This window comes from Lutjanus erythropterus, chromosome 24, assembly GCF_056507025.1.
Source record: "Lutjanus erythropterus isolate fLutEry1 chromosome 24, fLutEry1.hap2, whole genome shotgun sequence".
NCBI lineage: Eukaryota > Metazoa > Chordata > Actinopteri > Lutjaniformes > Lutjanidae > Lutjanus > Lutjanus erythropterus.
In genome coordinates, this window is record NC_139340.1 from 10,112,939 (window position 1) to 10,128,232 (window position 15,294).

The 15,294-nt window shown below is 41.0% G+C and overlaps 1 protein-coding gene across 4 annotated transcripts in view; it reads left to right on the plus strand.

Annotated features, from left to right (window-relative positions):
• Window positions 1–950: 950 nt before the first annotated feature.
• The window catches only part of LOC146304727 (sodium-driven chloride bicarbonate exchanger-like), a 61,741-nt gene continuing 47,397 nt past the window's right edge, over window positions 951–15,294 (plus strand). Inside the window, exons 1-2 of one of the 4 annotated variants that reach the window (XM_084713775.1) lie at window positions 951–1,545; window positions 3,658–3,687. In XM_084713775.1, the coding sequence (XP_084569901.1) occupies window positions 1,498–1,545; window positions 3,658–3,687 (78 nt within the window). In that variant the 5' untranslated portion in view covers window positions 951–1,497. Of the gene's footprint in view, window positions 1,546–3,657; window positions 3,688–7,945; window positions 8,565–15,294 lie in introns of those variants that run through there. The other 3 variants (XM_084713773.1, XM_084713777.1, XM_084713776.1) reach the window with 3 other exon arrangements.

The following is a 15,294-nucleotide window of genomic DNA, read 5'->3' on the forward strand; positions in this document are numbered from 1 at the left end:
TAACAGATTGAAGTGGTATTTAAAAAAGGGGAAACCTTTAATTTCCCTCTGCTCCTTAACACAGTGATTCCCAATGCTTTTTCCTTGGAGCCACCTCTACTTGTATCTAAGAAAAGCTTGGTTAATTTAATTGGCCTACTCATAATGGCTCAGCAGTCATTTTACTCAACATCTAAATAAAGCAGCCATTTTAAAAGTTAAACCTCCCTAAGGACAAGTTTAAAGTTAATTTAAATTTGGGTTTAAAGTTTTGGTGCAACATGATTAAATTTAATCACGGTTCAGAGGAAAAACTAAACAGGTTTACAATTTAATCTTTTATAATGGCTTAAAAGTTTGATGCAACTTAAATGAAAGTTAAACCATGATTTAATCAGGTTTAAAAACAAATCTTTGATTGCAGCTTTTTTTTTTTTGTCCCACTGTAATACTGACATTCATGTAACAGCATTATACTATATACCACTTACTGAGATAACATTATTGCATTATGATTAAATCCAATTCCAGTGATTTCCACCCCATGCTGTTTGCAGTGCATGAGCAGCAATTGCAGTCTAAGTGACGTTTGGTGTGTTTGGCCACAGGAGGGCGCCAGTGTATAACCTTCATGCAGCAGCATCCTTGTGTAACCTGGATGCTGATGCCGGTGCACCATCGCTTGTAGTGCAGCAGCTACAAATAATGGTGGGATGGCCGGTGCATTGCTGCAGCTGGTGTTGTTCTCGCCAAGAACGTTTAATCCAATTTTATCAGAGCTGAAGCGACGACAGGTTGTGATCATAACGATGGCTGCGACAACCTGTTTTAACAGAGGGCCTGTATGTGTGGCGCAGACCAGTGGATGAAAATCCACATGGGTTGCTGAAACGAGACACGCTGCGCACATTGAGAAGGCATTGCAACATGAGTGTGTTGTTATTGCTGCTGTTTTCAAGTGGATTTCACTGCAAAGATGCTTCTGACTTCTCTGGGTGAAATTATACAAACAGATCACATAAATTGTAGCCTGTAATGGCATCAAATCCTGGAGATCCCCTCTGGATGAGACCCCAGGTCGCTTCAAATTCACATAATTGAGTGATACACATGCGCCTACTCTCCAGCTGGACCAAAATATTTCCACGGACGCCTGTTTGCGTGACTATAAATACATATTTAAGGAGGATTAGCCCCCACAAACGAATTTCTGGATCAAAGTGTGCGCACAGCGGCTCCGCGTCTCACTTGTGCGTCTCTTCATCGCTGCGTCTAGGGTTGAAACGCGTGTAATGGGAAGCACTACCTCCCTCCTTCATGCGTAAATTATGTAGGGCAGGACAGGGAATGCTGTGCTGCTACCTCCATTTGAGAAAACCCGGCCGGTGAATGTGAGAGGAGGAAAAAAAAAAGGAAGAAGAAATCACAAACGCCAAAAGCCTCGTCTTCAAGCAGCGTTTGACAGAAGCGCAGCAGCGCATCACGACTTGTCTATTGTGAAGCCAAGGAGAAGAAAAGATGGACATCACGGATCAAGGAGCTCAAATGGAGCCGCTCTTACCAACGGTAAGACTAAAGAGACGCGCTGTTCTTGTGTTTATGTCCAATTTCATACACTCTACCTTTGAATCCTAGACAAAGCTGAATGGACGGTTGGTCGTCAGCTTATGTAATTTCTCTTTAGAATAAAACAGGCACAGTTTTGATGAAACGTCCCACAAATGTAGCTTATGATTCGTATTCAATACCCCTGTATTTCAAAACGACCCACATGTTCGTGTGTCGCCTGGATATCATGACAAACATGGATGCTGCGCACCATAAATTTGAAAAATTTATGTTTTCACCGTCACAATTCATATTTGAGTATTTTACCTCTCCCACACTACAGCTTTAAACAAAAGGCATTTGTGAAGCACTGTACAGGTTGGTACAGTGTTACACAGCAGCCACAGTTCTTCATGTGCACCTTCTTTATATGCTGCCTTTCAGCCAAATCATATCAGTCGACCCAGTTTTTATACTGTTTATGAATCCTGCTGTCAAGCTGTTGCTTTACAGTACTCAGGGCCTAAGATTTACACTGAGATGAGAACATAAAAGTGTTTAATCCTAACAGCTAGGAGACAGAGGGAGGTATGTGTCTCATCAGTTGGACGTAACAACCTCACTTGTCCGTCCATCTTTACATGAGGAGCTTCACTGGATTATTTTTCATAACCCATTTGGCCTATTTGTACTTATTTTGAGAGCATAGCTCAGACACTCATAAAAAATGTAATCAGATTCTTTCACATGTGATATTTCTGAGCAGTAATCCCTCCCTTCTCTTGAAATCACTATCCATCAACCTGAGAGATAGAGAAGTGCCAGACAAGCATCCCAAAGTCTTTATGTCTCTCTCCAGTGTGGGCTCAGATTGTATCACATGTTGGTGAAGTACAACAAGCAGGGCTCAACAATAAGAATGCTGAGGCAGGTAAAATGCCACATTAGGTTAGTACAGTTCAAGAATGAAACTACTTTGATAACCGATTAATCATTTGAGTAGTTTTTCATGCAAAAAGGGGATGGATGCTGTTTTCAGCCTCTGGAATATGGAGATTCCCTGATTTTCTCTGTTTATTATCATATCAAACTGAATATTTTATTTGGGTTTTTGACTGACAGAACAATACATCACCTTGGACTTTGAGAATCTGGGATGGACATTTTCCACTATTTTCTGACTTTTTATAGATGTTGTAGCCCTAGATTAAACAAGACAAGTAACTTTATTCTTTGTTGATCATTGATAACCGCTAATAAATAAAACGATTTCTTCAGAGGCATGTAAAAACTGAATTTGGGCAAGTAGATTTTTGACCCTCTAGCCTGATCAGGTAAGGTAAAATAACTCTAAGGTGGAATATGTGTCCCCCTTGGGTCGGAGCCCAGTGTAACCCCTGGCAGAATATCAAACGAACATGTCTCACACCTGAAGGCAGAACCTACTCCTGCAGGTCAGCCTCCCCTCATTAGCATTCAGGCGAGATGACCGAGAAGAAGGAGGGGGGAAAAAAATGTCCGCTACCTCGGATGCACAGAGGAGAGAGATGAAATATGTTTGCTTTGTGCTCACCATGTTTAAAAAGCAATGATTGTTCCAGAGGCCAATCAATACTCTCCTTGTTTAGTTCTATTTGTGGACGTGTTACATGAGGACTTAGTTTTCCAGAGCTTACAGTGAAGCCTGATGATGTGGCGTGGGATGGCTGTTCTGTTTCCCCTGCAGTCTCAATGCAGTGTGTGGTTGCTTTTCCTGTTATTGTAACTCGTTGCTGCTTCCCTGGTCCCTCCGCCTCCACGGCAAGCAAATGCGTTGTCATGGTTTCACCAGGATGTGTATCGGTATGTGAGGTGATAGCATGGTGAGAATCTGAGGGACTCCTCACTATGTGACAACACAACATGCCTTGAAAAAAAACATCCTATTGTACCCCATTCTCATATGTTACCAGGTTCCCAAGGTCAAACATGAGAGTATGTTTAATTTACAGCAGGAAGGGCTGTATCTGAATGCATCACTGCTCGTGCTACATCTTTACTGCATCTTAAGGAATTTCCTAACAAAGTTAAGCATCCACATGCTTTTCTTTTGTCCCGTTGACTGATTTCTTGATGTTCTTTGACTTGCAGGAGCAAAGTTCCCAAGAGAATAAAGATGTGGTGAGTACATCTCTGATTCACTTCATCTGCCCTGGAAAAATGTCATATTGATTTGCTCAGTAATATCAATGATAACTCAATGTAATGGACTTGTTAAACACTAGTTTAAAAACACAAGGATGCAGTCCAAAAATCAATAGTAAAAAGCAATAAAATAAGAAACAGAAAGGGTAAGGCAGGAATAATAAAATGGAGGTCGCAAGAAATTTACTTACGTAAAGAGTTATAATTGAGTATACCCATTTTCTGCTACTTTATACTTCTACTCCACTACATTTATTTCATAGTTATTAGTTACTCTTAAGATTTACAGAAGATTTTACGCAGAGCTAAGCTTATAAGTCTAAAAATACAATGCACTGCTAAAGTGGCAGGGTGGCTGATGGCTGATATACACTACAGATCTGAAAACAAAGAAAATTCATGTATAATTAAATAACTGCATGAACATTGCAATCTAATATGCATGGTTATCTCAGCCAGAACATGTTGTTTGTAGATTAATTTGTAGAGGAAAATCCATTGCATTATACTGTACATTTCAGAACCTGACTGTTATTTAAGGAGGAGTGATACAGTATGTCAGAAACAACGTAATTCAACTCCATTATTATAAAGTAATATGTATTTAATGCTAGCCAGCAATAATTTGAGATTAGATTTGCTGTCATTCTGGATGAAGACTAACATTGGCCAATGCCTGGTATCTCAAAATGCCAGACAATTGGCTTGATTAATTGGAATATCACTAATGTAAAAGGTGTTGGTCATAGTGACAGCAGAAACAGAAAATAACCACCCAGCTCTGCAGTTCCTCTCAGCTCTACTGAGAGCTTTAGCACCTTCAGCACAGAGACAGCTATAAAAACCCACTGCACCATACCTGTCCAACACCAGTCAGCCGCAGGTGAACATAATGCAGCATTTAGCAGTTAAAGAACCTGATGCATTTATCAGGTGGACACAATAATAAATGCAAATTAATGCTGTGCGTCTGCACTGTTTGCCATATTAAGTTTATAAGGTGATAATATAGCACGAGTGTGTTTAAATCAGTCAGATTAAGCCGGTGATGCTCAGCCTTTTTGGCTTGTGACTCCTTAAAGATTAAGTTGAGTCTCACTCCCAGGTCATCAGATGCTGATGTTTTGAGTTGGTGACTTGCGCTGAGGCTCAACAGTCAAGTTTCTTTCTTCAGAATTGCATGTAGCAGCTTTGTTGGTACTTTTATTTAAATAAAGGATCTGAATACTTTTTTCCATCAATGAAGAAGTCATTAAAAGTAAAAAAAAGATTTGGCAGACTTCAGACAGGCTGTTCTGTTCTCTTTATGTGTCTGATGGCCAAAGTGTGATCATAATGTGCTCTTAATCCATGTTTTCTATAATCTATAATCTACGATAATATTGCGCAGCTGTATTTGGTTTCTATTTTTAATTAGCCAGCTTGCTTAGCAGATGTCATGTATTTTTAGATCACAATTGTCACACATGTCACGATGCATCTGGCAGCCACGCAAGGCTGAGAACACGCTGTGTAAATAAATAATAATAGATAATGAGAATTAAGTGAAATGGCTTTGAAGAGCTCAGAGGATATGAGTGTGAGCAGACAATTGAGCTGGCAGTAGAGGAGAGTTTTGATGCATGCATGTCATCTGTCCTGACAAAGTATTGCTTATGCAACTGTGGGCTGTGAGCCAGACTGAGGACAAGGCTGAGCACAATGTGTCTGCCACCAGCCAAACTGTCAAGCTTCCCCTTACTAGAACTTAGGACTTATACATTTCTAACTATTATGAAGAACCAGTGATGTTTTTATCTTTGTTGTCTGATGACTGCAGCAGTTTTAATCACTGTACTCCTTAGTAGCCAAGGTCACTGATAGATTATTGGAATTTAAGGATCAATTCTTTGTAAGACTAGTCGATAAGATAGACACATATGAAGGTAAAGATCTATTTTGTGGTACATTAGATATGAGCTGCTGGTACACTGAGCTTGTAAAAACAAAAAGTCACATTGTGGTTTTATGAGTAGAAGTTACTGCACCTGGCCAAAAAATAGTCTGGCTCATAACCACCCGCAAGATCACAACTTGTTGTTTTTACAACTTATTTTTAACCGATTAAACAAATGTGATATAATGTCTTAGTTAGTGAGCTTTAGAGGTGCTACTACGTGGATTTTGTTACCTTTGGATTGAACTAGGCTGTCTGTTCCCCCAGTCTTTTCACACTCTGTTTCCAGTCTTTGTGCTTGGGCTGGATGCTATAGCTGAAAAAATTATAACAATGAAATATTTCATTTCAGTCAATATCAGTAATTATTCAGAAATTTTAATGACTGGGACGAAAAGGTTGAGTTTACCAACTTTATTTTGAATGTAATAGCTTTATTTATCAAATCATTTTAATGTTACTTGCATGCACCTATTTTTATATATATATTATATTTAGGCGAACAACCTGGTATGAAATAAAAGTCCTCAGACTTGATTGATTAGTTAACATCATGCATTAAAGGACCAGTGTGTGTAGTGGCATCTCGTGGTGAGCTTGCATCTTGCAAACACCTCATCTCACTCACCCCTTCCAAGCATAGGATGGCCACAAAATGCAAAAGGCCATCTATAGGTCCAGTGTTTAGTTTGTATGTCCTGGGCTACTGTAGAAACAGGGTGGTGCAACATGACGGCTGACACAGTAATAAATTGTTGACAAATCCTTTCTTTTTAATTATTTTTGTCATGCTTCAGCTGTTACCACCTACCCAGGGACTGAAAAGAGAGGTAGTTTGTTTTGGTTGATGGAGTCCATTTAAAATCACTTGTGTTGCCAGCGAGTTAGTGCTCGGTGTTCAGCATCATTAACATTGCTATGGTGAACCTGCAGTTTAATATACTTTGAGCACTGAAGCTCAGTGATTAAACTGTTGACTCTAACCTTGAATTGTCCGCTGTACATGATTAGAATGAATACCTGGCTGTATTGTCTGTGTCTATGATATAATTCATTGTATAGTGAAGGCTGCAGAGATTGATATCTTTGCTGGTCTTGAACCCCTGACAACCTCGTCTTGACTCTCAAGTGGACCTGGTCCTGGATTTGACTTGGACTCTCCTGGCGTGGTCCTAATTGCAACCCTGACATAACAGCAGGCGGCCTGCCAGGCTGTCCAGTTAGGGCTGGTTGATTGGTCGGGTTGGAGAAGATCAGTGAGAACAGACGGAAGAAGACTGCCGGAGTTGCCCGGGCTTGTTCTTTTGAGCGTGGTGTTCTTGGACCAGTGTGAAATCACTGTTTGATTTGGTGATCCAACTGTGCAAAACTGGCAGGCAGGCGGGCAGGCAGGAAGCCTCCCCACACCCTAGCTAGGAGCCTGGACCGGCTGTGCTCCTTTCCACGGTTAATTATAGCAGTGTCAGTGGAGAGGAGGATGAAGAGGGCACGGAGATAGGTAGAGGGAGAGGGTACAGAGCTGGATGGAGGATGTGAGAGACAGATGGTAAGATGAGGAGAGAGAAGCATATATAGAAAATTAGGTCGCATTTTATTATACAGTACAGTGGTGAGATGTAGGGAGACGTATTTTGTATCAAATTGGACAAAAACTAGAAATAATATGTTCTTCACTATTAGACCCTTTATTACACCCTTATGAGAGTTTATTAGAGGGTAATTAGGGACACATTACAACAGAGCTGTATTGTGAACCTAAGTTAAAACCCATATCTGCTACTTCCACATTTTAAAACAATATTCAGATCTACTAAGTAAAGGCTAAAAGGAATCTAAATAAAATCTACTGTCTAATAAAGAACATATCATGTCTAGTTTTTGTCTAAATTCATACAAAGTATGGCTTATTATTCTACTGTAAAATAATGTGTGAGTGTAAATTAGATTGTGTAGTATTAAGTCGCTGTCTCATCTGTGAACATCACAAGTCATCTTTGCTACTGAAAATTCCGGGAAATCTCAGATGACACAAACCACAAAGACAGCGAATTTGTAATTTGACAGTCATCTCAGGCAGCGCAGCAGAAATAGTTGCTTGTTCCTCCGGATCTGTTTCTAGCACACCATGCCTCGATCACAGTTTCGCTGACAATGCACTACAGCCTGAGAGCAGCTTCTTTGCCTCAGGTAGGTTGTGCAGACACACGGACACTTAAAGATGCACATGCTGTACACAGTATCACTGCAACGCCGACCCTGCTCATTGCTTCTTGTACTTGAGGTGTGTAGGGACCATGGTGTGTGTAGCTGTGAGGTGTACTTGCCCCTCGTGCAAGATGGTGCTGTTTGACTCCCTGCGACCTAAGGCTCCTCTTAGGTAACAGAGCTACAGAGCTTGGAGGCTCAGCAGAGCAGAACTGTACACGGCACAGCATCGGTGATGTCAGAGCGCTAATCTCTCTGGGGGGATTGGCGGATGGACGCTTGTCAGAAACATTTGATGCTACCCTGGATGAAAGCCGTTGGAGGCAGAGGGAGAGGCAGAGGCAGAGTCGGAGCTGTGCTGAGCTCCCTGCTCTTTGTTTTTATGTTGTGTTTTGCGGGAGCTTTCGGAGTGAGGCTGCTGCCATATTCCAGCATGGGAAGAGCGGCTGAGGAGAGCAGCTGAGGAGAGGAGGAGGGTTTGACTGATAGCCCAACCGAGGAGCTGACTCTGTCTTTGTCTGCTGTTCTCTCTGACCCTCATACACAATCACAGACACACACTCAGAGTCCAGAGTGGGGCTCAGGCCCTGAGCCTTAGCCTCTCGTCTTACCATTGCCGCAAGCACAAGGGGAGTTAGCGGGCATCCTGCCCCGACCTTACAGGAACCACAACATGCTCTCAGTGGACCAAAATAAAGGATTTATTTATCAGGTAGGTCATTCTGATCTTGATGTCAAAAGTATTTAAGATTTAAGCATGTGAGCATTTCTTTGACTTTGCTGTAATTCAATTTGAAATAGTAAGCCACCAAAGAGTTTGTCAATTTTGTCAACTTGCAGACATATACATTTGTGAACCAGTCAAGTTTTAGACTGACTTGGAAGAACTGTTGTTGTGATGTTGATGTTAAGTAGTCTCTCTTGCCAGAGAAAGCTTGCATGTCTTATGAACTACATAATGTTAATATATGTATAGTTGATAGTCTGCGGGAGCCTTGCCTCCTGTGCTGCAGAGAGGGCCAGTCATGCTGATGTGCATACGAAAGGTCCCGAGGAGGTTGGCTGACAGATGGGACTGTCATTCTGGGGCGAGAGAGGAGCTTATACCCGCTGTCCTGACCCTGGTGATCTCTAAGGGAACAAAAGGCAAACAAAAGCCAAAAACACTGGATTTGTTGGCATTTGAGCACTTTGTCATGTATGTAGGTGTATTTTTTGGTCTTTTTGTGCGTTTAGGACATGCAGAAAGTTATTTAGTGACTTCAAATCAAAGCTTTTTAGATTTTAAAAATCTTAACTTTCTTGCTATATTTATAAAGCAGTGTTCACACTTCTTTTTCTTCTCCCCATGTCCGGCAAGGTTAGAGAAAAGTGATGATGTAGAGAGTGTACTTAGCATATTCTTCCCTGTGATGCTGCTGATGCTTATCCTACTGCCATTGCCACGGTAACCATGGCCATCTGTAGGGATGAAAACCATGACAACAGAAGCTGTCAGCCAATCATAGAGCTTGTACAGCTGCTGATAATCCATCGCAGGTCTTAGCTATAGCTACAAGCTATAGAATCACTCCAGCTTTTAGCACATGTAGAAAGTCCACTAAAGCAGATTGACAGTAAATAGACAGATTCACATTAAAACCCATGCCTTTTTTTTGCATGAAACCATCTGCTTGGCTGTTTTCTGTAATTCCTGTGGAAAATACATGCAACATACCACAGCTAATATGACTTTTAGAGCACACCTTCTGGCCTAGATCTGAAGGTATAGTAATGTAAACATTCATCTTCCCTGCTGCTGTGAAAACCTCAGGAGAACATAGAAATGAGGTCACATATCTCCCTCCCTGAGCGAGATGTGATAATGTACACAGATTCCTGGAAAGGATCCTGTGAGAATCAATAGGTCTGTGATTTATACTGGCCAAGAAAATGGAATACAAGCTCTCAGACAAATCCGCTGTTGACACTTGAAGACGTCCTCTCTGTTGTTTTATAACCAGTTACGTAGGAAAGATAACATCACTGGATAGTTAATACACCCAGCTAGTGTTGCATTCACTCATTTTCCATTACATCTTTTGTTTTCATTCCCAGGCGCTGGTAGAAATCTGTCTGAAAATGAGAAGACATTAAATTAAATATGTTACTTTCATTTTTGTTTTACAGACTAATCCTTATTTCAAATGCATCAACCACCGTGTCTCTTCAGAAAGCCAGAGTATTAGTTTGAAAGCAGTTTTCATCCCTTCATTAATTGGCCATGGATACTCTTGTAAAATAAATGTGTTATCTGTTAGTCTGAAGGGTGAAGCAGTAGTGTTTCTTTTTCACCTTTGTAGAACATGTAGTCATGTTTGTTTCTGTAGTTTGAAGTGTAGTTATCAGTGAATAGGGACCTGACAGGACCTGAAGGGACCTGACGGGACTCGATGGGACTCAACGGGACCTGATGGGTTCGGGTTGGGTCTTAGTTCTCACATATTTCACAGACTCGCAATTTTGACAGGTTTTGGGCCTTGTCGGGCTCAACTTTTCATGCCAGATTAGAACTCTAGTTATGACCAGCATTTTCAATTATGTCAACATTGTTTCTGAGAAATTTTGTTGCAGTTGTAAACAAAATGCCGTGTCATAGTTGCTGAATTTTCTGAATTTTGTCCCAGAAAATAGAAGAGAATTTATTTAAAGTGGAACACCTCATTCTATCTTGACCATAACCCCGTCACAAGTTCAAAAAATGCATTTGAACCCTGATGCACATCATCGGCGGGCAATAATGGTCTGTGTTTCACTTGCATAACTCCAAAACATATTTATCAGTTGGTGAAATCGAAAGGATGACAATAGCTTTTCTCCAAATCTGCCTCCTGAACTGGTAGCTTATTATTAGCTTTAAAGGTCTCAGAGGTGGAGAGTGACAGAAAAGGGGATGTAAATGAGTAGTAGGATGGTAAATTTGCCCCAAACATTATAACACTGATTAACAGTCTAAACTACTGCAAGTGGTAGAACTGTAATATTTTTACTTCACCTAGGAAGCTCTCAGTCTTTATTACTTCATACTGTCCACACTGCTGACAGCTGATTGCTGCATTTATGGTGGGAGAGATGTTGAGGGGTGAACATGATGTTACTTCTCTATTTGGGGGCAGAATGTCCCAGATATCTGTCCAACACGAAAGTTTGTAAGGTGGTCTTTGTGTAATGATGACATCATTAGGCTTATTTATGTTTTTTGGATGTTCCCTTCAGAGCCACTGAAGACAAACTGTTTTCATGGGCTAAATGCTCCTTTAAATCAAAATGGTGTTAAAAGTACCCTCCAACAATTCGTGCGTTCATTCAAACAACATTAGTCAACAAAGTCAGCCTCCCATCGATTGTCACCGCTGTAGCTCCAGGCTGTACGCTGCTATGACAAGCCGAATTACAGTCTTAGATTTGCTCTTCAGCTGTGGCAGGGTGGTCCACATGTGACAAACGCTGACTGGGCTGTCAGTTTGCAAGAGTTTCAGTTGAGTGGCGTTTACCTTTAAATGCACTATATCACCAAGAGGTCAGAGTCTGGAGGAAACTGGAGCACGCTGTAGAAGAGATTTAGGGATGTGACTGTAAGATGTGGTGAAATGAGCCGTGTTTTTGGAGCAGGATGTTCAGAAAGCAGACATATTTAAGGTCACTTTCACTGTCGGCTGGGTTTATTTTTGGATTGTATTTTTTTTTTCATCCTTTGCCCAATGTCAGGTAAAAAACAATGAATGTTCAGCGTAGGATTATGTCCAGGTAAAAGGACCAGCTGTTCAGTTTGGATATCTTTTCGCTCCTTGCTTTCCCACGATAGTTGGCTCTTTTTCCTCTTTCCAGTGGTCACCAGATGTGTTTACAAAAGCGAGGGCGGTGGCTGCCTGGTGATACTGAGGCTTTGTTGGCCCTTTCGGGTCAATCACTCGATTCTCTGCAGACTCTGTTTAACAATGTCAGACATGAAACTCATTAAGAAGAGTGGTCAGGGACACGAAGCGCACGTGTAACAGCCTGAGGGGTGTAATCAGGTTTTGAGAGGTGGTGGATGAATAGGTTCAGAAATGCCTCCAGTGTCTCTCTTGTATAGAATTTATCTGGGTGGCCCATGTCTTAAAACACATTTCAAAGTACAGATTAAAAGTCTGCTGTGATGGTGCCTTTAAGTGCAATTTGTAGTTAGCGTGTGAATTCAGTGCTTGCAGCCATCTAGATACATTCAGCTTGGTTACGAGCACCATAAATAATATATCAACCTGTGGGAAACCTTTGCATGGATGCACAAGTGCTTGGAAACTTGTAACCCTAGATCCAGTACTTCCAGGGACACCTGTTCTTCGGAGGGAAACACTGGTGGTAATCCTGTGAGAGATTTTGGTGTTTGGGTAATTGTAGAGATTTGTTTTGTCACTAGCTGTATTATGTATTGTGACTACCAAAGAAAAAAGCTATTGTTAGGTCTATATCTGCTCAGGAAAAGTGTTAGAGTGGGGTCATCCTCCAGAAAATTTTGAGCCTCAGTCACTTCATTATGGTAATTTTTTTCACCAATCTGTGCCTTTTCTGTGTCAATTTAGAATGGGAATGTCTATATATTAAAGAAAACAGGATATACAGGTTATATTTTACATTTTGAGACTCACGTGTCACTAACACTTGCAATGAAAAAGACTTATTCAAGCTGCTGGTTTTGGGTTTTGCTGTGCACAATCAATAGAACATTGAAGTAGATTTGCTGTCAGTAGAGTTAAAAGTAAGTTGTTGGCTCGCTTTGGTTTTGTAGTGGGGAGGCCATCGCTGGCATTAAAATGTCTATATCCCTGTGAAAGAAAAGGTAACAGCTGCTAGCTTGTTTATGTTCGTACTGTATTCAGGTATTACCTGGCCATTTTCAAGGTATACGTTGCTAGCTTGGGGGCTGTTGTTGTTTCCTGTTGTGGAGGGGTTTTTGAAAATTGTACTGCCTGAAACAGCTGGCCAATGGCAGGCTTATATGTAGTTTAACAGGAGCAAAGAGAGAAGAACAGTATAGTTGTCAGATTTTCTCCAACATGTCAGTTAAACAGCATCTATCTAAAGCTTGCTAACATTAGGTACCATGATCTACTACTCATACCAGACCAAGTGAGGCTGTAGCAGCAAAATCCTTAAGTGTATTAAATTGCGCAAGTGCACATTTTATTGATTATGAATTTAACTTTTCATTTGTAAGATGGAGATTGTGCTCTTTCTTATTTCAAAGGTTATCTAATATGGCTTTAATAAATGTACAATAATAGAAAGTCCACATGATTTTTTCCTCTGGGGTTCTTAGTGAGGAATTAATCAAGATAAAACCAAAAACCTGACACCTATTTTAAGTTCTCAGGCAAGAAAATCTATGCTAGCTCAGGACTGAACCTCTACTGCACACATCTACGGAATGTGCATTGAATCAAAATTAGATGAAATCCAATGTCAAGCGTTTCTCGCGAAGGTCATGGTGCTCTAATTAAACATCACTGCACAAATGCTTGCACTGTGTGCACATACATGAACACACACACATGCACTCTTACTGTAACACTGTGTGACATTCTCTGGTCCTCGGTTCGTTTCCAGGCCTGAAGCCTTTTGCTGCTCTTGCCCTGTGCTCATCCATGCACGCTGCTCCTCCCCATCACACTACTGCGAAGGCACTGTATGCATTAGTGTTTCTATATGCATGATGTGTGTCCCTGTGTGAACAGTACATGTGCAGAGTCTGTGCATACTATATTTATATCTGAAGTGTGTGTGTAGGAGTATATACATACGAACAAATCAATAACTTGTAAAGCTAAAAGGCTTATGATGAAAACAAGATAGATGATAGAAGATACAATAAACATATATGTTACATGTATTCGTCACGCCTGGTCACATGTCAACACCTCCCCCAACCCTCCCATCCTGACTCCCCTGGGGTCTCGGTCACGTGCTCCCTGCTCCCGTTCCCCCTGAAGCCTTCATCACCGACCAGTGGACCAACCGTGAGACGCCTGATTTAATTCTCTCCACCACGCAGGGCCCTCCATCACTGATCCCATGGTCAGAGACATGGTTTTATCCTGCATGCCGTAAAGGCGGGCAGATTAATCTCAACCCAGATTGGTGAGCAGGGATGCAACTCTCTGGGCCAGTCTGGGGTGGGTCAGCATCATGAGGTAGAGAAAACCAGCACCTATAAATAGATGCAGGAACCTGCAGGGAGGAGATTCTGGCTCATCTGTCATACTGAGCAGGGTAAAGCTTTGTTTGGGACAGAGCAGAGAGGGGCATAGCATCACATAGCACATCAGTCATTATGTCAGATAAACTGTAAAGTAAAACTTAAAAATCACTTCTATTCTTTCTAGTTTACTGTATGCCTCTTTTCTCAAAACAGACAACAGATGAAAATTAGCATTGTGCTATATCTGGTGCAATATGTTTATTATTACTATTATTATTATTATTATTTACATTGATAGAAAATTAGACTATTAAGAAACAATATTTGTTTAAATATAGAAAAGACAAAAAACAGCACAGTATTGGCAGTCGAAATACACAGCAACCAAACAAACAAATGGGGACAGACACACAGATAGAGAAAGAAAATCAAACACAGGCGAGGAAAAAGCAATAAATAAAAAGGATCAGCTATTCAGACAGGTTAGCCCAAAGCCTGTCTGAAAAAAAACAAAAAACATTTTCAGCTGCTTCACAAAAACATCACAGGAGTCTAGGGATCGCGGCGGTAAGAGGAGAGCATTCCATTATTTGGGTGCAGCAGCTTGAAAGGCTTTTATTGCAGGTCTGAGGGACAGTCGGTAATTTCTGGTCACAAGACCTAAGAGCCCGATTGGCCATATAAGGGAGGAGGTCAGCAATATACCAGAGTGTTGGACCATGCAAGGCTTTAAAAGTTAGCAAAAGAATTTTAAAAACAATGTGGAAGTTAATCGGGAGCCAGTTAAGAGAGGATTAAACTGTCATATGCAATGTCTTAGCTTTTCTAGTTAAAAGCTGAGCTGCATTTTGGGCAGTTTGGAGGCCGTTCACAGAAGTTTGATGCAAACAGATAAAAAGCATTGAAATATTATTAAAAGTAGAACTTTTAAGTTCCCCAGAGGAATAGATGTATCTAAGTTGAGTTTGTACTGCAGTTTATTCCAGTAATGAGCTGTTACTGGATTCACAGTTATTCTGAGGAACTTTTAAAGCTAACTACTCCTGTGATCTGGTGTCACTGTAAAATATCTCAGCAACTTAGAAAACATGGCCTTGTAAATGGAAACGCAGGTACACAGACAGCATTCTGAACATCAGTGACCTCTAACCCTTTTATATAAGTGACAGTGGTGAATGGAACGGCTGTCTTAGGTAATGAATCGAATGGATCTGTTGTAAATGGT